The sequence below is a fragment of the Aptenodytes patagonicus genome, chromosome 9 (assembly GCF_965638725.1).
Source record: "Aptenodytes patagonicus chromosome 9, bAptPat1.pri.cur, whole genome shotgun sequence".
Taxonomy (NCBI): domain Eukaryota; kingdom Metazoa; phylum Chordata; class Aves; order Sphenisciformes; family Spheniscidae; genus Aptenodytes; species Aptenodytes patagonicus.
In genome coordinates, this window is record NC_134957.1 from 24,369,848 (window position 1) to 24,386,855 (window position 17,008).

A 17,008-nucleotide genomic window follows, 5' to 3' on the forward strand; every position below is an offset into this window, starting at 1 on the left:
CCAGCAGTGTTACACTGGCAACACACTGCCTGCTTTCCCTTGGAGATCCAACAGGTATTTTTGAAGGCTAGTTGAAATAACAGTGCAAGAAATTATCTTGCACACCAAAACCCATTTTACACCACAGTGTTGCAAATACCTACTGTTCTTCCAGCCAGAAGCTGCTAGCAATGGACAACTTGACGATTTTAATTTGTACATAGAGACAGTCTGTATGTACCACGCTTATACACTTCACAACAAACCAAACTTTAAAAAATTTTTCATTTTACAATGAGGTGTCATTACTTCCCTCAGTAAGATATTCTGACTAAAGTAGCAGAAAAGAAACTCTTGGACTTACGTTCCCTTGACAATCAATCGCATCTCTCTCCTTGTCCTCTTCGTCTGCTATGCTTTGCTATATATAGGTAAAGAAAAGGAAAGATTACTGATGATAGTCTGTTATTTCTGTTCTTTGATATCAGGCACTGAAGCTCCTGCACTGAAGATTACTGGGATACAAAGCCATTTTTAATTACTAGAAAGACATTTATCATCTTCCCAGCTCACGGCACAAAAACGCGGGGCTAAAGATTGAAAATCTGAGACAAGACCTAGGACTTGGCTCTATGGTCCTCAGTGAGAAGTGCTGCGTAATGTTTCTTGTCTATCCTGTATAACTGTGACAGTGCTATAGAGGAGAGGACCAAGCAAGTTTAGATTCTTGCATGGGTCCACAATCAAAAGACAGAGCGGATCACACCTGAGAAGAAACAGTATGTATTTGTGTTTAGAATAAATCCAGCAAGCATAAGAATATTATAACACTGACAAAAACTTTCAATTCAATAGTGTTTTATGGAGGTCAGATCAAAACACGTCCCTAAAACGCAAACCTAAAAATCAATGTTTGATAACTGAGACCCTTTTTTCTTATCTTTTAAAGCTCAGGTTGCAGAAAAACACATTTCAGCTGCAATACCACTGTATACTATAAAATGAAAGGTAATCTTTTATTTATACAGTTGCTTGTGTAGATTGTCTCACTGGTACATGAAGCAGTCAGCAAGTTCGTTATTGATATACATCCTCCAATTTGGTGGGTAATTTTTTCTAGCTTTCCAAAGGCAACTGCTCCTAAGCCAGGGCTAGGCATCTTCTACACTCTGCCCTTCACTGCGCTCATGATGGACCATGAAATCCGAGGACTGCTTTTACTGCTAAGAATAAGGAAGCACTGGGATAGCACATACCTGCTCCTTCAGGTTTTCTAATAATGTTTCTATTTTTAGTTTGTCTTCTCTCACTTTTTCTAGCTCAGCTTCTCTCTTTTTGTATTCATCTTGTACTTTCAAAAGATGCTGGAAGAGAAAAGACAAACTCAGTTCTTAACCTGCCTTTCACCTCCTACCATTTAAAGAATGTAAAATGAATACGGGCTTTTCCATGAAGACCAGACAGATCATATTCAGAACAATTAAAAGGTTAAGTATACAACAAGAAGAAATCTTTTCTACAATGTACCTTAGAAACATTTTTGCTTATTAGCATACAAAAAAAGCATGACTTTGTAAACATTGGGCAGTAATTCCATCACCAACAAACCTTCACTGTCCCTGAAATAAAGCACGTGTTGTGCACTAGACTGCGGGCCTGACCCATGTTAAAGGTAACTCTTCCTCTCCCCCGGTCTGGTTCACGCTACGGCCATACGAACAGCACATGGGAAAGAGCAGCACAGAAACAAGTGAGCTGGGGAAGTCACCTTAAAGTCTTCCTAAATCTCTAGCCCCACGTTAATACAGAGGTGTCTTGCAATTTAAGAAAATACTCTGAAACAGCTACTAGATAAGGAGATTTGCACCATTATTTGCACAATTCCACATTGCAGAAAAATGCGATGACTGCTCCCCACCCTGGGCATCAGCCCAGCAGTGCCGGGTGCTGCAACACACACCACAGCAAGCTGTGCGCTGCCCTGACTAGCAAAGCTCAGGAGAAAGGCTGGGTAGTGAACCACAACCCTCATCTCAGAAGTAAGCAGAACGAAATTCTCAAGCCCAACCTGGTATCTAGCAAGGAGAACCAAGCTGTGGTTGTGGATATAAGTCTGCTTTCAGAGCAAATCTGTACCCTTGAACACGTCCATAGGGAAAGCAGATGAGTACAAAAACTTAATGAAACAAACCAACACAGGCGACAGAGGAAAAGTATGATTGATCTCCCATTGGAGCCAGAAGAAAACAGTGCTCAGCAAACTGCTAACAGCACTGGGCCTCCCAGAAATAGGCAAGATCAAGTCACCAGGAGGAGAAAAGCTTATATAGCAAAGGTGCTAGCCTAGCAGCGTTCCTAAGTCAAACCAGGATACGTAAAAATATATATATATATATATTTCAGTGAATGCGCCTTCCATGCTTAAAACACCCCTAATAAGTTATTTAATATTTTTCTCCCTCAACTAGAAGGGAAAAAAAAAAAAAGATTCATAATCCTATTCATTAATAGTTACAAACAGCATCTTTTTTCATCAAGGCAGTTCCTCCAGAGTATTCTCCCAGCACCATTCATCCTGATAGCGGTGTAAAGAGAAACTTGGCCTGCCTGATACCTGCAAAAAGGGAAATCTTATGTCCTGCAATTCCTGCCGTTTCCTCCCACACTGAAGGCTGACAGCGACTACAGAAGGCTTTTCCTGCCAGCTCCAACATCACAAACACCAGTGCTGTCAGTTCATATGTCAGGTTCACCCAGAGAACGACCACAGCCTTCACAGCATTGCTGCAGGTTCTTATTTTAACAAAGTGCTTACCTGAACAATTATATGCTCTACATGCTTGGTTATCAGTCTGGCTTAATATCCCATGGGCTACTGTTAAGGTTTACGAGGACACAAACCACTTGATATTGAGCCTAGGGAAATCCCAAAGAACAAGACGTGCCCTACACATTTCCATGAGAATGAAAGCCCAGTAAAGTTCAGAAAAGGTGTCAAAGCAAGACTGGGATTTCCCACTTTCTTGCTCATGCTGGTAACCAGGATCTCACACGGTTACGGCGCGGTTAAGCACAGACTCAGTACTTCAGAAGTCACAGTGTGGTCAAGCAAAGAGCACACAAGGAATCCATAAACTATGGATTGTTTCCATGTGACTTATCAGTTCATACACAATCACTGTTTTGAATGTTTGGTTGTTTGGGGTTTTTTTGGCAACACTGGAAATGTCAGAAAGTTGCTCCCATTTGCCAGTTTTGATCACACTGAAAAGCAAAATGCCTTTGCTTGTGTTTCTGCTCCGTATCACAGCGCCTTTGTAGCAAGGCTATAGCTATAGAAAAGTCTGGGCCCACCTTCTGCATCCCCTGCAGAGCCTGCTGGAGAAGCTTCATCTGCTGCTCCTTGGTTGTGTCTTCATCCCTGCTCGCTTTGCCTTGCTCCTGCTTTAGCAGTTCCACCTCATTCCGGTACGCGTCCAGCTGCCAGCGCAGACTGTCGTTTTCTTCTTTCAGGGCTTCCACCTGTGATACCAGCGCTGGAGAACAAGGTAGGCAGGGATCAAAAGTCACAGAACCGGGGGCGAGAAGTCCTTGGGTGCTCTCCCCCAGCGCACAGCGTCTCTGTAGCTCCCACTGCCCAGTTACAAATCTGAAGCACCAAAATGAACTTGTCCTAACCACTGTTAGTGACATCTCTTTAGAAAACAAGCTCCTTTGCTCAAAGAGCACCTCTCAATGGTGAATGCAGTATTTAACTTGGAAGAAAAAAAAAAAAGGGCAAAAGAACATATTGGGGTGAAATGACCATGCTGGCAAGGGAGCAGGTTTTCCTAACCAGCAAAGCTGAAAGACTCTGGGACAGGCTCCACTGGCACCTTCAGCCAGAAGAATGTCTCCATCAAGTCATGGGATGAAATACCTGCATCAGTCTGGTGTCCACATAGGGCTTGATAAATTCAGGAATGGGATTATGTAACATCATGGCTGCAAAGACAGCTTCAGCAGGTTTCAAAACATACCTATGATGTGGAGGGCATAGCCTGACATCCCACAGCCTTGCTATTAACCTCTGCTACTTGGGCCACAGCCAGAGTATGGGGAGGTACGTTTGCCCAGGACTCGCACGCTGTACTCGGAAGACAAGGAAGACAAAGACATGCTGCAGAGGAAGACGATGGGGTTTGGGTGGGTTTTATCTAATTGCCCTCCCACTCATCTCCCAGTTAGTGAATATGTGTTGGACCCCACTCTGCACAGCTACACATTTCAAAAGGAAGGACAGTGGGCAATATTCAGTAGATCAAAGACTGCTTTCCTCATACCAGAAAACCAGGGTGGAAATTAATTAACTCCCTAAAATGGATGTGGACAAAAAAAGGCAGTTTCCAGGGTAAGCCCCTGCTCTTTATGAATGCAAAGAACCGACAGATTTTGCCTGGTCATTTGCCCATCGGGTCTACTCTTTGCTCCCGTTCACCATCTGGCCACACAGAGCAGGGCCAGGCAAGGAGATTCTCTAAGCTTCTACTACAGCTGAAAGAGATACGCATGCAAACGTGCCTGTACACTGCACTGGCAAGTTTAGGAACAATGAGGGGGAGGCAGGACCACCATTGGGCAAGAAAAGCCTTCCAATGACAGCCTATAAATAGCCTCCCTAGCATAGCCCATGGCAGTGGAAAACGTACCTGAACATCACTGAAACACTCGTGTAGTCAAGATTTGTGCCCATTTGCTAGTGAAATGCTCAGTAACAGCAGGAAAAAGTTGCAGCATTTCCGAGACAGTGCAGGTGTCTCAGCAAGGCACCTTTTGAGACAGTGGAGGTGTCTGAATATTTCAGAAAAGGAAATTCAGAAGGAAGAAAAGACTAGATGTTTTTAGCAGAAGTGTTTGGAAAGATGGGCCTTTCATAGTTTTCTGAGGCAGAAGACAGCTTAGGGACATTGCTTAGGACAAAGGAAAGGACCTGGCTACTTCTCTTCAGATGATCTAAGCAAAGCATGATGAGCATGTCACAGCATTTAGAGTCTAGTAAAACAGACCATAGAAAAATTTTGCTTAGATGGGGTCGGGGTTGGTGGCAAGAGGGCACCTGGAAAATGCTTTGGAGGCATTAAAATGTTAGTTCAGCTTGAATAGAAAGGTTGCTATGGCAGGCTCATCATCTGAAGAGAATAAACTGGAAGCAACCTTGACCAAAGATTTTTCTAACTCCACTGGCAGCATCTGAGAAACAACAGTTGGAAGCAGCCCTGGAACAGTTCACCAACTGCGGCGGACAGCTTTGCCAGCCTCTCTCGCCCCAGAAGGACGGTATGGTCCTCAGCACTGCATTACCAGAGTCACAACTAGGGCTGTCCACTGACGCCCTAGAGACCAGATTCAAGCCTTTTAAGAAATGACAGCAGGGGGAGAGAATGGGACAGTGAATAAATCTAAACAATTCACAGAGAGGGACAGAATGGAGAGGCAAAAGAACCTAATGGGTAGAACAAGACAGACCCCAAACCAGTAGAGGCTCACCAACCTAGAAAGGACCCAGAGGGCATTAGGAGGACTCAATAGCTGGCCTCCCTTGTCCTCCATGACACCCGAAGGAATCCCAGGCAGACCAACAGGATACAAGCATCTTGGTGCCTGCATGCTGGACAGACCATTTGGAGACACATCCTGGTGCCTGACCACTGGGCAGGCTACTTGGGGACATGTTTTAACGCTGGTGAGTATACGGCTACATGAGTATTTGTGTGCACCAGTAAAATCAGTATGGCTCCACTTTTCCTTCTCCCCTTGTATAACGAGTCGGCATTGAGATTTGCTATGTTGTTGTTACAACACTGGAACATAAGATTTCCCACACAACCTTCATGATGGCATTTCCTAAGCTGAGTGTTTGTAACTTCACTATCCAGGAAAGCCCTTCAACGCATTTCTGGACTGTTCATCTTTTATTTCTCGCAGACAAAGGGAGAAGGGGTATTTGGACAGTGCAGTTCTCATGTTAGTCCCAGCCAAGGGCATTTCAAGCTGTACGACACAGGAGCACTCAGCTGACCGCACAGCCCTGCGCTAAGACTACAGCCACATCTGCCACCGCACACACTTGCTGCTCCCTCTCCAAGCGCTGCTGTTGGCCCAGCTGCTGCTCAGAGTACCGCTGAAACCCAGCACCTTGGGATGGGGATCCGCTGCTGTGTAAATGTGTCTCCGGTGCTGGGCAGACATAAGCGGTGCACTGAAACGGGACAGCTCAGGTTGACAGCGGTGTAGCTGCAAAAGCAGGGTGGCTCTGCACAGAGCAGCCGTGCAGATGACCTCAGCCGCACACCGCTGCGCCTGTGCCATCACCTGCACACATGGCAGGGAGCTTACAGCTCCTCCACGTACATCTCCATGAACCCCACACGTCTCGCTAGGGACTGCAGTTCAGACAGAGCTTTAGGTTACCCTGACCATCGCAGGGAGGAGTGACAAACACCGGCTACAGAACCAGGCACTGAGGGGAAAACAACTCCAGAAACTGCAGTTGATTTTGCTCTGCCTGTGACAGTTTTGGGGTACAGAACAGTCAGAATGCAGCTCCTGAAAGAAACCACTGAAGAGACAAGTACTTTGTTTATAAGCTGTAAAAAGTGATTTTACCTGATTCTTCTGTTTCTTTCATCTCTGATGGATCTTCTATTTCTTCATCAGACATTTCCATTTCCTCCTCTCTTCGAATACCCATTAGTTCATCATTATGAATGTTACGAATTTCCTAAGGTTCAGAAAGTAGAGGAGTTTTTTAAATACAGACTACAAGGAACAGATTGGTTGGATAAAAAGATGCTGAAATCTAAGTCTGCAAAATGCAACTCCATATTGCAATAAAGGGGAAATGATAAAAAAAAAAATTAGGCACAGACAGATCAAGGACAACATCTAGCATGAGTCAATCTGTCAACGCTACTGGTATTACTAACTCTTCCATCTCCCTTCTACTCTTTGCCCCAGGCCTACCTAGCCTTCCCCACAGTGTAGTTTCTCGGTGAACCCTCTCCCCGCATCTGCCCTGCTTGATGTCCACACACCTCTCCTACATTCAGCGCTGGCCAACCTCGTAACCTCCACTGAGTCACTGCCTCATGTCTTCTTGCTTGCAGCACACATCTAGATCAGTAACGCCCTGCCGCCACGAACTGCTATCAGTGCTTTCCCCTGCCCCGCACAGCCAAGGGTTGTGCCACTCTTGCCCATCCCCAATGCCATTCTGCCCTGCCTCTTCCCTGCTGGGCTCCTACCCCACGCTCTCCTGCTCAGCACCTGTGACAGATGCCCCCACTCTGACCGAGTGAGCAGTACTTTGGTTCAGCCATCACCGACAAGTATACCTGACCGAAGCCAGCCCTGCTGTGCAAACCGTGAGATATTGTGCTAGGCCGTATCTTCTCAGGAGCTAGCAGTACCAGCCCGAGCTGGGACTAGACCAAACTAAAACCGCTACAGCTGCACACCTGCGCATATGCCAAAGGGGGGTTTGACTGCGAGTCCATCAGTTGACGTCTGCAGCCCCCCCGGAGCCCACTGAGTTCTCCTGTACGGCAGCAGGCTGCACGGCGGTGATCTCCCTTGGGCAGGGACACCTCTCAAGGTTACCCCTCAAGGCTGAGAGACCCTTTACCCAGCATCTGATATCTATAACGAGGTAAGAGACATTTTACATTACGCCTAAAAGTATATCGTATGCTAGCAATATTTTTTTTTTTATATATTTATCTATCTCTCCAGCTATAGCTTCATTATTAGAAGTGTAGTAATTAGTAGAGTGTTTGACCGCCATCTAATCACAGTCAAATCACCGTCAGTCAAATCATCACTGTCAAATCACTGTTTAATTACCATTCAATTATTGCTTAATCACCATTTGATTACCATTTAATTATCATTCAATCATCAATTATCATTTAATCATTATTTAATCATCAATAAAACCCTGTTAGTTAACCCCACAACGATGACTTCTCTTAATAATTCACCTGTGACAGCTCCTCCACCGGTGATGTCCCCTCCTGACACACAGAGCCCAGCTGCTAGCTGACACACCTCCCCGGCATTTCTTTCTCCTGCCATACAACATATCCCGCACCTTCCAAGCGCTGACCTACACAACGCCCGGTACTATCTCGCCATGTACCTCTCTTGCCCTGCTGCAGCATGACCGTGCTGCCCACTCCGTTCCTCCCTGCTCCATGCCTCCTCCCTGCAGCTGCACGGCTACAACAACAAAACCTACCTGAGACAGAGGTCATGCCATAGAAGCAGGAATTGCAAGTACACAGAGAGAGGCCAGAGACTGCCCAGCCACCTCCTGACCCTTATCAATCCTGGTGCACTTTGAAGCTTCTCTCCCCTCTTCCCCTGTGCCAACCACCGGTGCTCAGCCTGCACCACAGTGACTCTCCCTCCGGCTGCTGGGATCCTCTCCACTCTCTGTCACAGCCTTGGTCCACATTAGGGATCAGAAAGGAACAGAGATGCTACCTCCTACACTGGTCCCTGAGCCGCCCCAGCTCCTGCTTGTGTGTGTCCTTTCTGCTCCATTCACCTTGTCCAGGCAGAGCCAGCCAACCCCACCTGCTCCTCCGGACAGGAACCCCTGCTCCGTCCTCTGCTCCAGCCAACTCACACCGGGCAGAGACAGAGCTCTGCACAGACACGCATCAGCCCGTTTGCAAGGCAAGGGAACACCTAGTTCAGCCTCTCCATCCCCTCTGCAGAGCAGGACAAGCAACATTCAGAAAACAACAGTCAGCTATTCAAAGAGATGGAGATGTCAAGAATACTTACTAGAGGCTAGCACAGGCGGCCAAGTGTCCCTACCTGATGTCAATTTACCACAACTTCACTTGGATTACACACCCCAGAAACAGCCATAGGAGAAAAGGTATAGAAGACTTGCTTATGAAATAAAATTAATGTCCAGCTCTTTGTAGATTTTACTCTAATGGCCTGAAACTTTCAAAAACTATGCTTGCCAGCACCGAGCACGCATCCACCAAGAGCAGCCAACAGGGAAAACGACCATGCTTTCAGCGTGGATGAATGGACACCTTGGGGACAGCAATGGGGAAAGGGCAAGAACAAGGCAGATCCAAGCGCGATGGGCAGCGCTGGCTACACTTCCAAAGCAACTGCTGCCTGCCCTAGAGACCACCCATAAAATGGCAGCTGGGTTGAAGATCAGAGGAAAATCTTCCCACTGTCTTTAACTGACTCTGCTCAACAGCTGAAAGCCTAAAGTGGCCTTGAAGCTGGAGAAGGCTGTGCAGAGCACAGCACGCAGCGGGGCCAGGCTTGGCTGGGCTGCACAGCAGGCTATGCCATGGGCCACCAGCACCCTGACTGCGCCCAAGGGGGAGCCCTGGATGGGAAAGGAAAAAGCATCAGAGAAGCCAAATACCTGAGTGAGGCCCTTCCTAGGCAAGGGAATATGCTGGCTGGTAGCTATCGTAGCATGGTGGTTCACCAGGTCTCAAGCTTCCATGGCTTATTAATGAGCTGCCTGCAGCTACAGGACCTGCTGGCACTGCCTGGGAAAGCCACCTTAGGTCACCATCAATAAAAATAAAACCCTGGCCTAGCCTAATGACTCCCCAACGTATACCTATTCCCTGAGCTGCCTGCCAGGCTTTCCTCCGATGCGGTGATCCACAGGATTAAATTCTGCCAAAAGCTGTACCAAGAAGATGCATCTTGTGGGTCCACGGTCCTTTAAGAGAAGACCCTAAGCTGGGGGAGACCAGCAGGCTGAGCCCAGCAGCAAGTACTCCTTGGAAGAGGCCTCACCAGTGGTCTCTCAGCCTCTTCCCACCGGGAGAACTTACCTTGGAACAAAAGACAGCTCCAAATGGAGAGAGTGCTCCCACCCCAGTCATAGTAAGCAATCTCAGTAAGCAGGAAAGAACAGGAGCACTAGGGCTCAAAGTAGAGGCATAATCTGAATCAGACTCTCCACCTGGCTTCTCAGGTATAAAACGAAACATTAGCTCTTCCTTTAGCTACTACGAAATGTTTGACTCAGTGGGATTTGGAAAGAAAGTCCCAGAAGTGCAGTCTCATGGGGAGATCACAGCTGGAAACTTCCCAGGAAAACACAGTCATTTAGAGTTTTCCAACATTGTGGAGGATCAATCATCTGCTTTTTACCAGAAGGTCACTGGCTGGGTATTATCCAACTCTACACGTTTTTCTCAGGTCGCAGCTACGTGGGAAGGTGGCCTGCAAATACCCAACCTAGTGGTGATCACGGATCACCAGCCTGTCAACTTTGCCCAGATTTACTTTTGATGTTAAATAATCTTAAAGGTGAAAGATGACTTCTGGCTCTGCTGGGATAGACTTGTTTTCCAAGTTTGCAATAAAGGAACTCGATACCTAAGAAAAACACTTAACCACAGGAAGACTTATGCTAGAGGGAAGGGATGCCAACCAGAGGGACATGGACAGGCTGGAGGAGTGGGCTCATGTGAACCCTCATAAGGTTCAACAAGGCCAAGTGCAAGGTCCTCCACCTGGGTTGGGGCAACCCCTGGTATCAATACAGGCTGGGGGATGAATGGGTTGAGAGCAGCCCTGGGGAGAAGGACTTGGGGGTACTGGTGGGTGAAAAACTGGACATGAGCCCGCAATGAGCACTGCATCCAGCTCTGGGGTCCCCAGCACAAGGAGGACATGGACCTGTTAGAGCAGGTCCTGAAGAGGCCACAGAAAGAGTCAGAGAGCCGGAACCCCTCTGCTAGGAAGAAAGGCTGAAAGAGTTGGGGTTGTTCATCCTGGAGAAGGCTCCAGGGAGACCTTATTGCAGCCTTTCAGTATATAACATGCAGAGAGGATAGTGTGTCACTAAATTTGTACTCCCCATGATGGCCTTTATATATATAATATATATTTCTTTTTTTACAAGAAAGACAGAGAGGGACTTTTTACCAAGGCCTGTAGTGACAGGGAAATGATTTTAAACTAAAAGCGGGCAGGTTTAGACCGGACATAAGGAAGAAATGTTTTTCGATGAGGGTGGTGAGACACTGGAACAGGTTGCCCAGAGAAGCTGTGGATGCCCCATCCCTGGAAGTGTTCAAGGTCAGGTTGGATGGGGCTTTGCACAAGCTCACCTAGTGACAGATGTCCCTGCCCGTGGCAGGAGGGGTGGACTAGATGGTCTTCACAGGTCCCTCCCAGCCCAAACCCTTCTGTGATTCTGTGGTTCTATGCGATTATGTGATTTGTCTGGAAGGCAAATCTTGTAAGAAGCCATATGAAAGTTCCTAACAGAAATAACCTAACAGAACCAAACAGAAAACTTTGTCTGCAAAGCAGAAACATGATAAAGTTCAATGTTCTTTATTACTATATCATGAAGGTTAAGAAGGCAAAGCCCATATAGCTCTTATACCTCTTTCTCTATAGAAAGAAGAATGATACATGTACAATCTCTTTCCAGAAAAGCAATTTCTCCTGTCTATAAATCAAGTTCTCATCTCAAATCTGTCATTTATACCTTTGCAGATGAGATCTATGGAGAGAAGCTTAATCAGCTACTTGATGCACTTTTTTCTGTTGGTTAATGTTACACATACATTGGAATATCAATGCGTCACCAGTTCATTAAAGATTAATGTTGACATACACTAGAAAATAAGGATAATGTACATCACGAGCGTTTTGCACTAACACCCAAGAGTGCTGGATTAAGTACCGTTTCACAAAAAGCAACCCTGTAAGATCCCTCCTATATGAAAGTATATAGTGATCTGCTTCTTTCATTTCCATGCCCTGGCTGAGACAATCCCATGTCTTTCACAGAAACTAACATCCCTCAGAGAGTAACAGGTTTCTTTTTAGACACTATTACAGGCTCAGTTAAAAAAAGATGGTATTTTAACACAGTTAAGACTAACAACCCAGACTAATGTTTTCAGAGGTGGTTTAAGCAAGCCTTTTCTGTTTCACACTGGGACAAGACCAGTGGGATCCACGTGGGTCTGAGACATGGTGCCTAGCACTGCATGAGGAAACGGTGATAACTTACGAAACACCTCCGGAGCTATCGCAAGTGATGCTCTGTGAGCTTGGTGTTCTTGCAGAGAGTCGTAGCTACCTAATGAAATCACTAAACTCATTTAACACTGTTATTTTTCAATACAAATGTATTGGAAATTGAGTATTTTAAAATATTTGTGTGCCATTTCTTCCCTGTTCTGAGCATTGTCAGGAAAGAAGCGATGATGAAAGTAATTTCTTCCAGACACATCAGAATACTACACGTGGCACTGATGTGCTGCACAGGCGACTTTAGTATAGCTTAGCCTTCAAATCCCTAATAGAAATCAGTGTACATGCCTGATGGACTGGTACACTGCCAGGATTTGGGTAGAATATATGTGCTCTCCAGCTTGGGGCTCTACTTTTGAGACAGACACCTAAATATTGCAGAAGAGAGATTTGAGAAGGAGTAGCTGAACGGGATTTCAGCATCGTACTGAAAGAGTAACTGAACAAGATGCTGTGGTTGAAAGCTAACCTTGCTCTTTATTTGCTACTCTATGGCTTGCATATTAGAGTCCTTTTTCCTAGGAATAAACAAGCACTTCAGAACACCCTTGTCTTTGATCGCTGCCTTCACCTGGGTGGGTGTCATGAAACATCTCCAGACTTTCAGCTCTACCTAATCTACACAGACAGACTCCTGCAGGATGGCTGTGGGCTGGAAGTACTGAGTGCACTCCACAACTGGGAGCCAAAAAACTGGTCTTCCAGAGAATTACTGGGCAACATGAGGCAAACACTTCTTTACTCGGTGCCCCATTCTCAGGACGGTACATTCACTACTGGCTGCACAGGGCTCTGGAAAGCCACACGACGAGGTCCAGCAGTCAGCAAACCTTTGCCTTCCAAGTAAGGGCGCTGAAACAAAGGAAAATGAAAATCCAAAGCTCTCAGGCAGAGTAGGATTTCTCACCCAAACCTGACTAATCAGCAGTGTGTGCAGACAAGACCCTTTCGGCTGTTTACACATCCATCATGGGAACACTTAGACAGCGGTGCCAAACACCCAACTCCTTTCCAGCCCCTCAGCCACAGCTGCCATCTTACACATCCAGATTGATATTCCCAGCATGGCTTTGCTGAACGCTGGCAACCCACGGGGCTGGAAACCTTCTTAAGGTTATGCTGAGATGAGAAAGCATCTGCTTTGCCTTATTTCTGACACATAAATGACAAGATCAGCCCTGAACTGTTAGTGTTTCTGCAGTGAATAAAGAATATTTCCCAACACAGCAGTGTCTCTCTGGATTAGGATAAAAGGCAGGTATTTTTCATAGCAGTTCTTTTCTACACTTCAGATCTGGGTCCTACTACTTCGAAGAAGTCTTTATTGTCAGTGGTAAAAACTGATTCAAGCTCCACCCTACTTTAAAAGCTTAATGAGCAAGAAAAATACAATTTCTTGCTCTTTCCTTCAAAACTACTCATACCCCAGGGTGACAATACTTCTGTTACCACTTTGAGCATTAACCTTTCTAGGGAAGGGACATGGAAGTGAGACTCCAGGGTAGACGAGCTCTGACTAGGAGACCCACCACGGGGCTCTTCCGCCACTCTTAGCTGTGCTCCTGGGAACGTGGAGGGCTACCATCTCCTCCCTCCTTCCTCAGGCCAGACAAACATCAAGATGGGCTCCGCTGCCAGATGCAGCCAAGTAACGCGACATCCTACTATGCAGGTGACAGAAGGCAGCACGTATTTCATCAAGACTCCAGGACAAACATCTCCCAAAACCATCACTTTCCCAAGAGACAGCCTTTCTTTACCTTCGCTTTATTTTTTCTGACATTGTGCCTGACTCCAGTAAAATTTGGTAAGACCAGATAAGGGACTGAGAACTATTCTTCCTCTTGCAGGAAGAGCAGTTGGAGTGACATGCCTTCTTCCATCAACCCCATCCTTGTCACCGCCTTTAAATCCTGTATTTCACTAGCAATGTTGCTGCATGGGATAAATACACAAATATGAGAACATCCTCCCTCAAGTTTTTCAGACTGTCCAGCTGCAATTATTTCCACCTCTCACGTCTGTCAATAAAAATGTGATAAAACAGATCTCTGATGATGCTTAGGGTTTTGGGTTTGTTTTTTTTTTTTAACATCTATCTAGAAATCCCTCTTGCTTTAACATTAAAAACAGCAGAAAATAGATCAGTAATTATTATTACTGTGCACAACTTCAATCAGCATACAGATCTCAAGGTATTGCTACTAGCAACATAAATACCAAGAGAAAATTTATTACCTGTAACACAAGAGACGACTGAGTAATTCCCATCTTACACTGCGAATTAAGGTGGTGTTATCCACGCGAGCATTGTGCAAACTTAACATCAATATCCTGACAAGAAAGAGACTGTGCTGGAGGATCTAACACAATAAAAAATTACCAACCTCTGCTTGTTTGCACCACACGCTGATGTTCTTACGCTGAGCTTTCGTGAAATGGTCCCAAGCCTTTTGTTTGGAGGCAGAATGGTACACGGCCACTATTTGCTCGACTGTAGTATCAAATCAGCAGTCAAATCAGGCCAGAATATCATCCAGAGAGGGCGAACAAGAGGAGTAAAGGAGTAAAAAAGTGGAATCAGGCAGGTGGTTTGGCTAACCTTTTCTTATAACACTGTACTGTGCTGAAGCTATGCTCAGGAAAGGGACTCTGTGCCTGGAAAGAAAAGCGTGGACTTCACCAGGCCAGTGTCAAATGCTCACAGAGTAATGATCAACTGGGAAAACAGCATCTGCTCTCAACAGGGAAAAAAGGAAGGCACATGCTGCGCTGAAAAATATTCAAATATGCCGCGCAACGCTGCTTATGAGTGTAACAAGTAGACCCAGGTAGCACTCGCTCTCTAAAATGGGATGATTAAGTACAACTGTAAAAGCTGGCACTTTGGATGTTCTGCCCGGTGGGTGCGGTCCCAAAGAACAGTGCCACAGCCCGAGCAGGACCGCATCCCGCCCGTGCATGCTACAGAAAAAGGATTCTGGCATCAGCCATCAACTTTTTTTTGTTCCTGAGGTTTATTCCTTCTATTTCTCTAGAAAATTTGCAGAGGTTTTTGGAAATACAAAGTGCCTCTCCTTGGATGAGAACTCACCCAAGAGCAGAAGGCACATCTACCTGATTTTTTTTTTTTTTTACGTTTGTGATGTTGTAGTAGGCATAATTCTTACAAAATAAAATCAGCTCTCTGCTACTTAGATTAACCTAAGAGTGGCTGAGATATCAGTGGGTGTTTTATAGAGCAGAGTGGCATGCTACTGTCTATTACTACTTACTCTGCAGTGCTTACTGCATTTCCCTCTGGACCGTGCGCCCATATTTTTTACCATGAACAGAATTTTAAAAAAATTTTTTTTTTTAAAAATCAAGTATCAAACAAGTAACAGCCAAAGTTATTGAATATAAAATCAAAAGTTAAGAATATTCACAACCTAGCCAAGGGGCTCAAGGAGACTTAGTACAATTGTGGAGAAGGTACTCTGAAAGGTACTCTAAAAAAAAGTAAAAAAAAAAAAAAAAAAAATATTCAGACTTACTAAAGAACAGATGTGTAAGAGGCAATGAATGGTTTGAGGAACTGTTAAAAATCACATCTTGGAACTAATATAGCCCATGCCTCTTCCTTGATTTCATGATTTAATAAAGTACTGGGATTTGAAAGACCCAGGTTTGAAACGCTGTTCTGCAACAAGTTTTCAGTTGCGACTGAGAACAGGGTGTTGGGAACACTCTGCTGCATCCTACCTTTGGCGAATAAATCCTGTACGCTTCGCTGAGGCACCAGATTACCAGGAACTTACCTTGTCTGTGCACAGAAGTGGAGTTGAAAAGATGACAGAACTACTAATAGACTATAATTAAAAGAGGAACAAAATTAAGAATTCATTCTCTCCTCCCCCCAGATGTGGACTCTTACTCCACTAAAAAGTACCACAAGAAACTTTTGCCAAGTTAATGATATATACTTATAAATTAACTGTAGCTGCACAGAAGCGATTGCTACTTCTTTTCCTGGAGCCCTTTTAGTGTGGCCTCTCCAGACTCTAGAAATTAAGCGTCTTCCCTACAACAACAGACAACCAGCGCTCAGTGCGGAAACACTACTCACACTGAACCAGAATCCCTGAGAGAGCAAGTTTGAATTTCTCTTTAGCTTCTTCCATCTCTTTCTCGTGAGCTGCCTTCTCGTTCACTAGTCTGCGAATGTGGCTGTTGGCCGACTGGATCATGGAATAGAAGTTGTTGGCAGTCCTCCGGTTCACTTCTCCACGCTCTATCCAGGTCAGCAAGGTCTGGATGGCTTCTAAGAACTTTGTGTCATCTGCAGCAAGAAAGGACACCTTTACACCACAGAAGTACAGGGTCACTTGCGCAGCTTTTAGATCCTTTCCCTGGCACTGCCGAACTGCTCTCTTTCAAAGGTCAGCTTACTTCAGGCGGCTAATCACAATTCTTGAAAGCACTGAATTATTATCTGAATACAAGGCTATACAAAGGAAGGCAAGTCTAACATCAAGTTGATGGAGCAAACAATCTGTTGAGGTGCAACAAGAGGAGGACCAACTTCTAGAAACCTACTGGAAAACTTCATATGCCTATTCAGATGTACACTTGCATGAAAGAAGATATCCTCCAGCTCCAAAATAATCAGGCCACACATGGGTCTTAGGCTTCAAAGAAGGTCTTAGGACTTACACTAGTCCTTTTAACATGAATAAAAATGCTTTGGAAGAAACTGTTGTACTCGAGTATGGGTTTGCTTTTACAAAAAGACAAACAATTCTGAAAAAGAGATGGCTAGGAGAGCTGCTGTGTGCAGGCTGAGGGCTCAGTCTGAACGGGCTCTGCAAGGTCTAGATGACACCATCATTTCAGTTCAGCAAGACGACCACTGAAGAATACAAATCTCTGTCCCAGCATCTGCACAGAAGGGTGG

General features: G+C 45.4%; 1 protein-coding gene across 5 annotated transcripts in view; it reads right to left on the bottom strand.

Annotated features, from left to right (window-relative positions):
* The window catches only part of ENOX2 (ecto-NOX disulfide-thiol exchanger 2), a 63,882-nt gene that overhangs the window by 9,198 nt on the left and 37,676 nt on the right, over positions 1–17,008 (bottom strand). For all 5 annotated transcript variants that reach the window (XM_076347551.1, XM_076347549.1, XM_076347548.1 and 2 more), the window contains 6 exons: positions 16,181–16,393; positions 14,460–14,566; positions 6,625–6,739; positions 3,334–3,515; positions 1,236–1,343; positions 344–400 (listed from right to left, as the gene is read on the bottom strand). In XM_076347551.1, the coding sequence (XP_076203666.1) occupies positions 344–400; positions 1,236–1,343; positions 3,334–3,515; positions 6,625–6,739; positions 14,460–14,566; positions 16,181–16,393 (782 nt within the window). The remainder of the gene's footprint in view (positions 1–343; positions 401–1,235; positions 1,344–3,333; positions 3,516–6,624; positions 6,740–14,459; positions 14,567–16,180; positions 16,394–17,008) is intronic.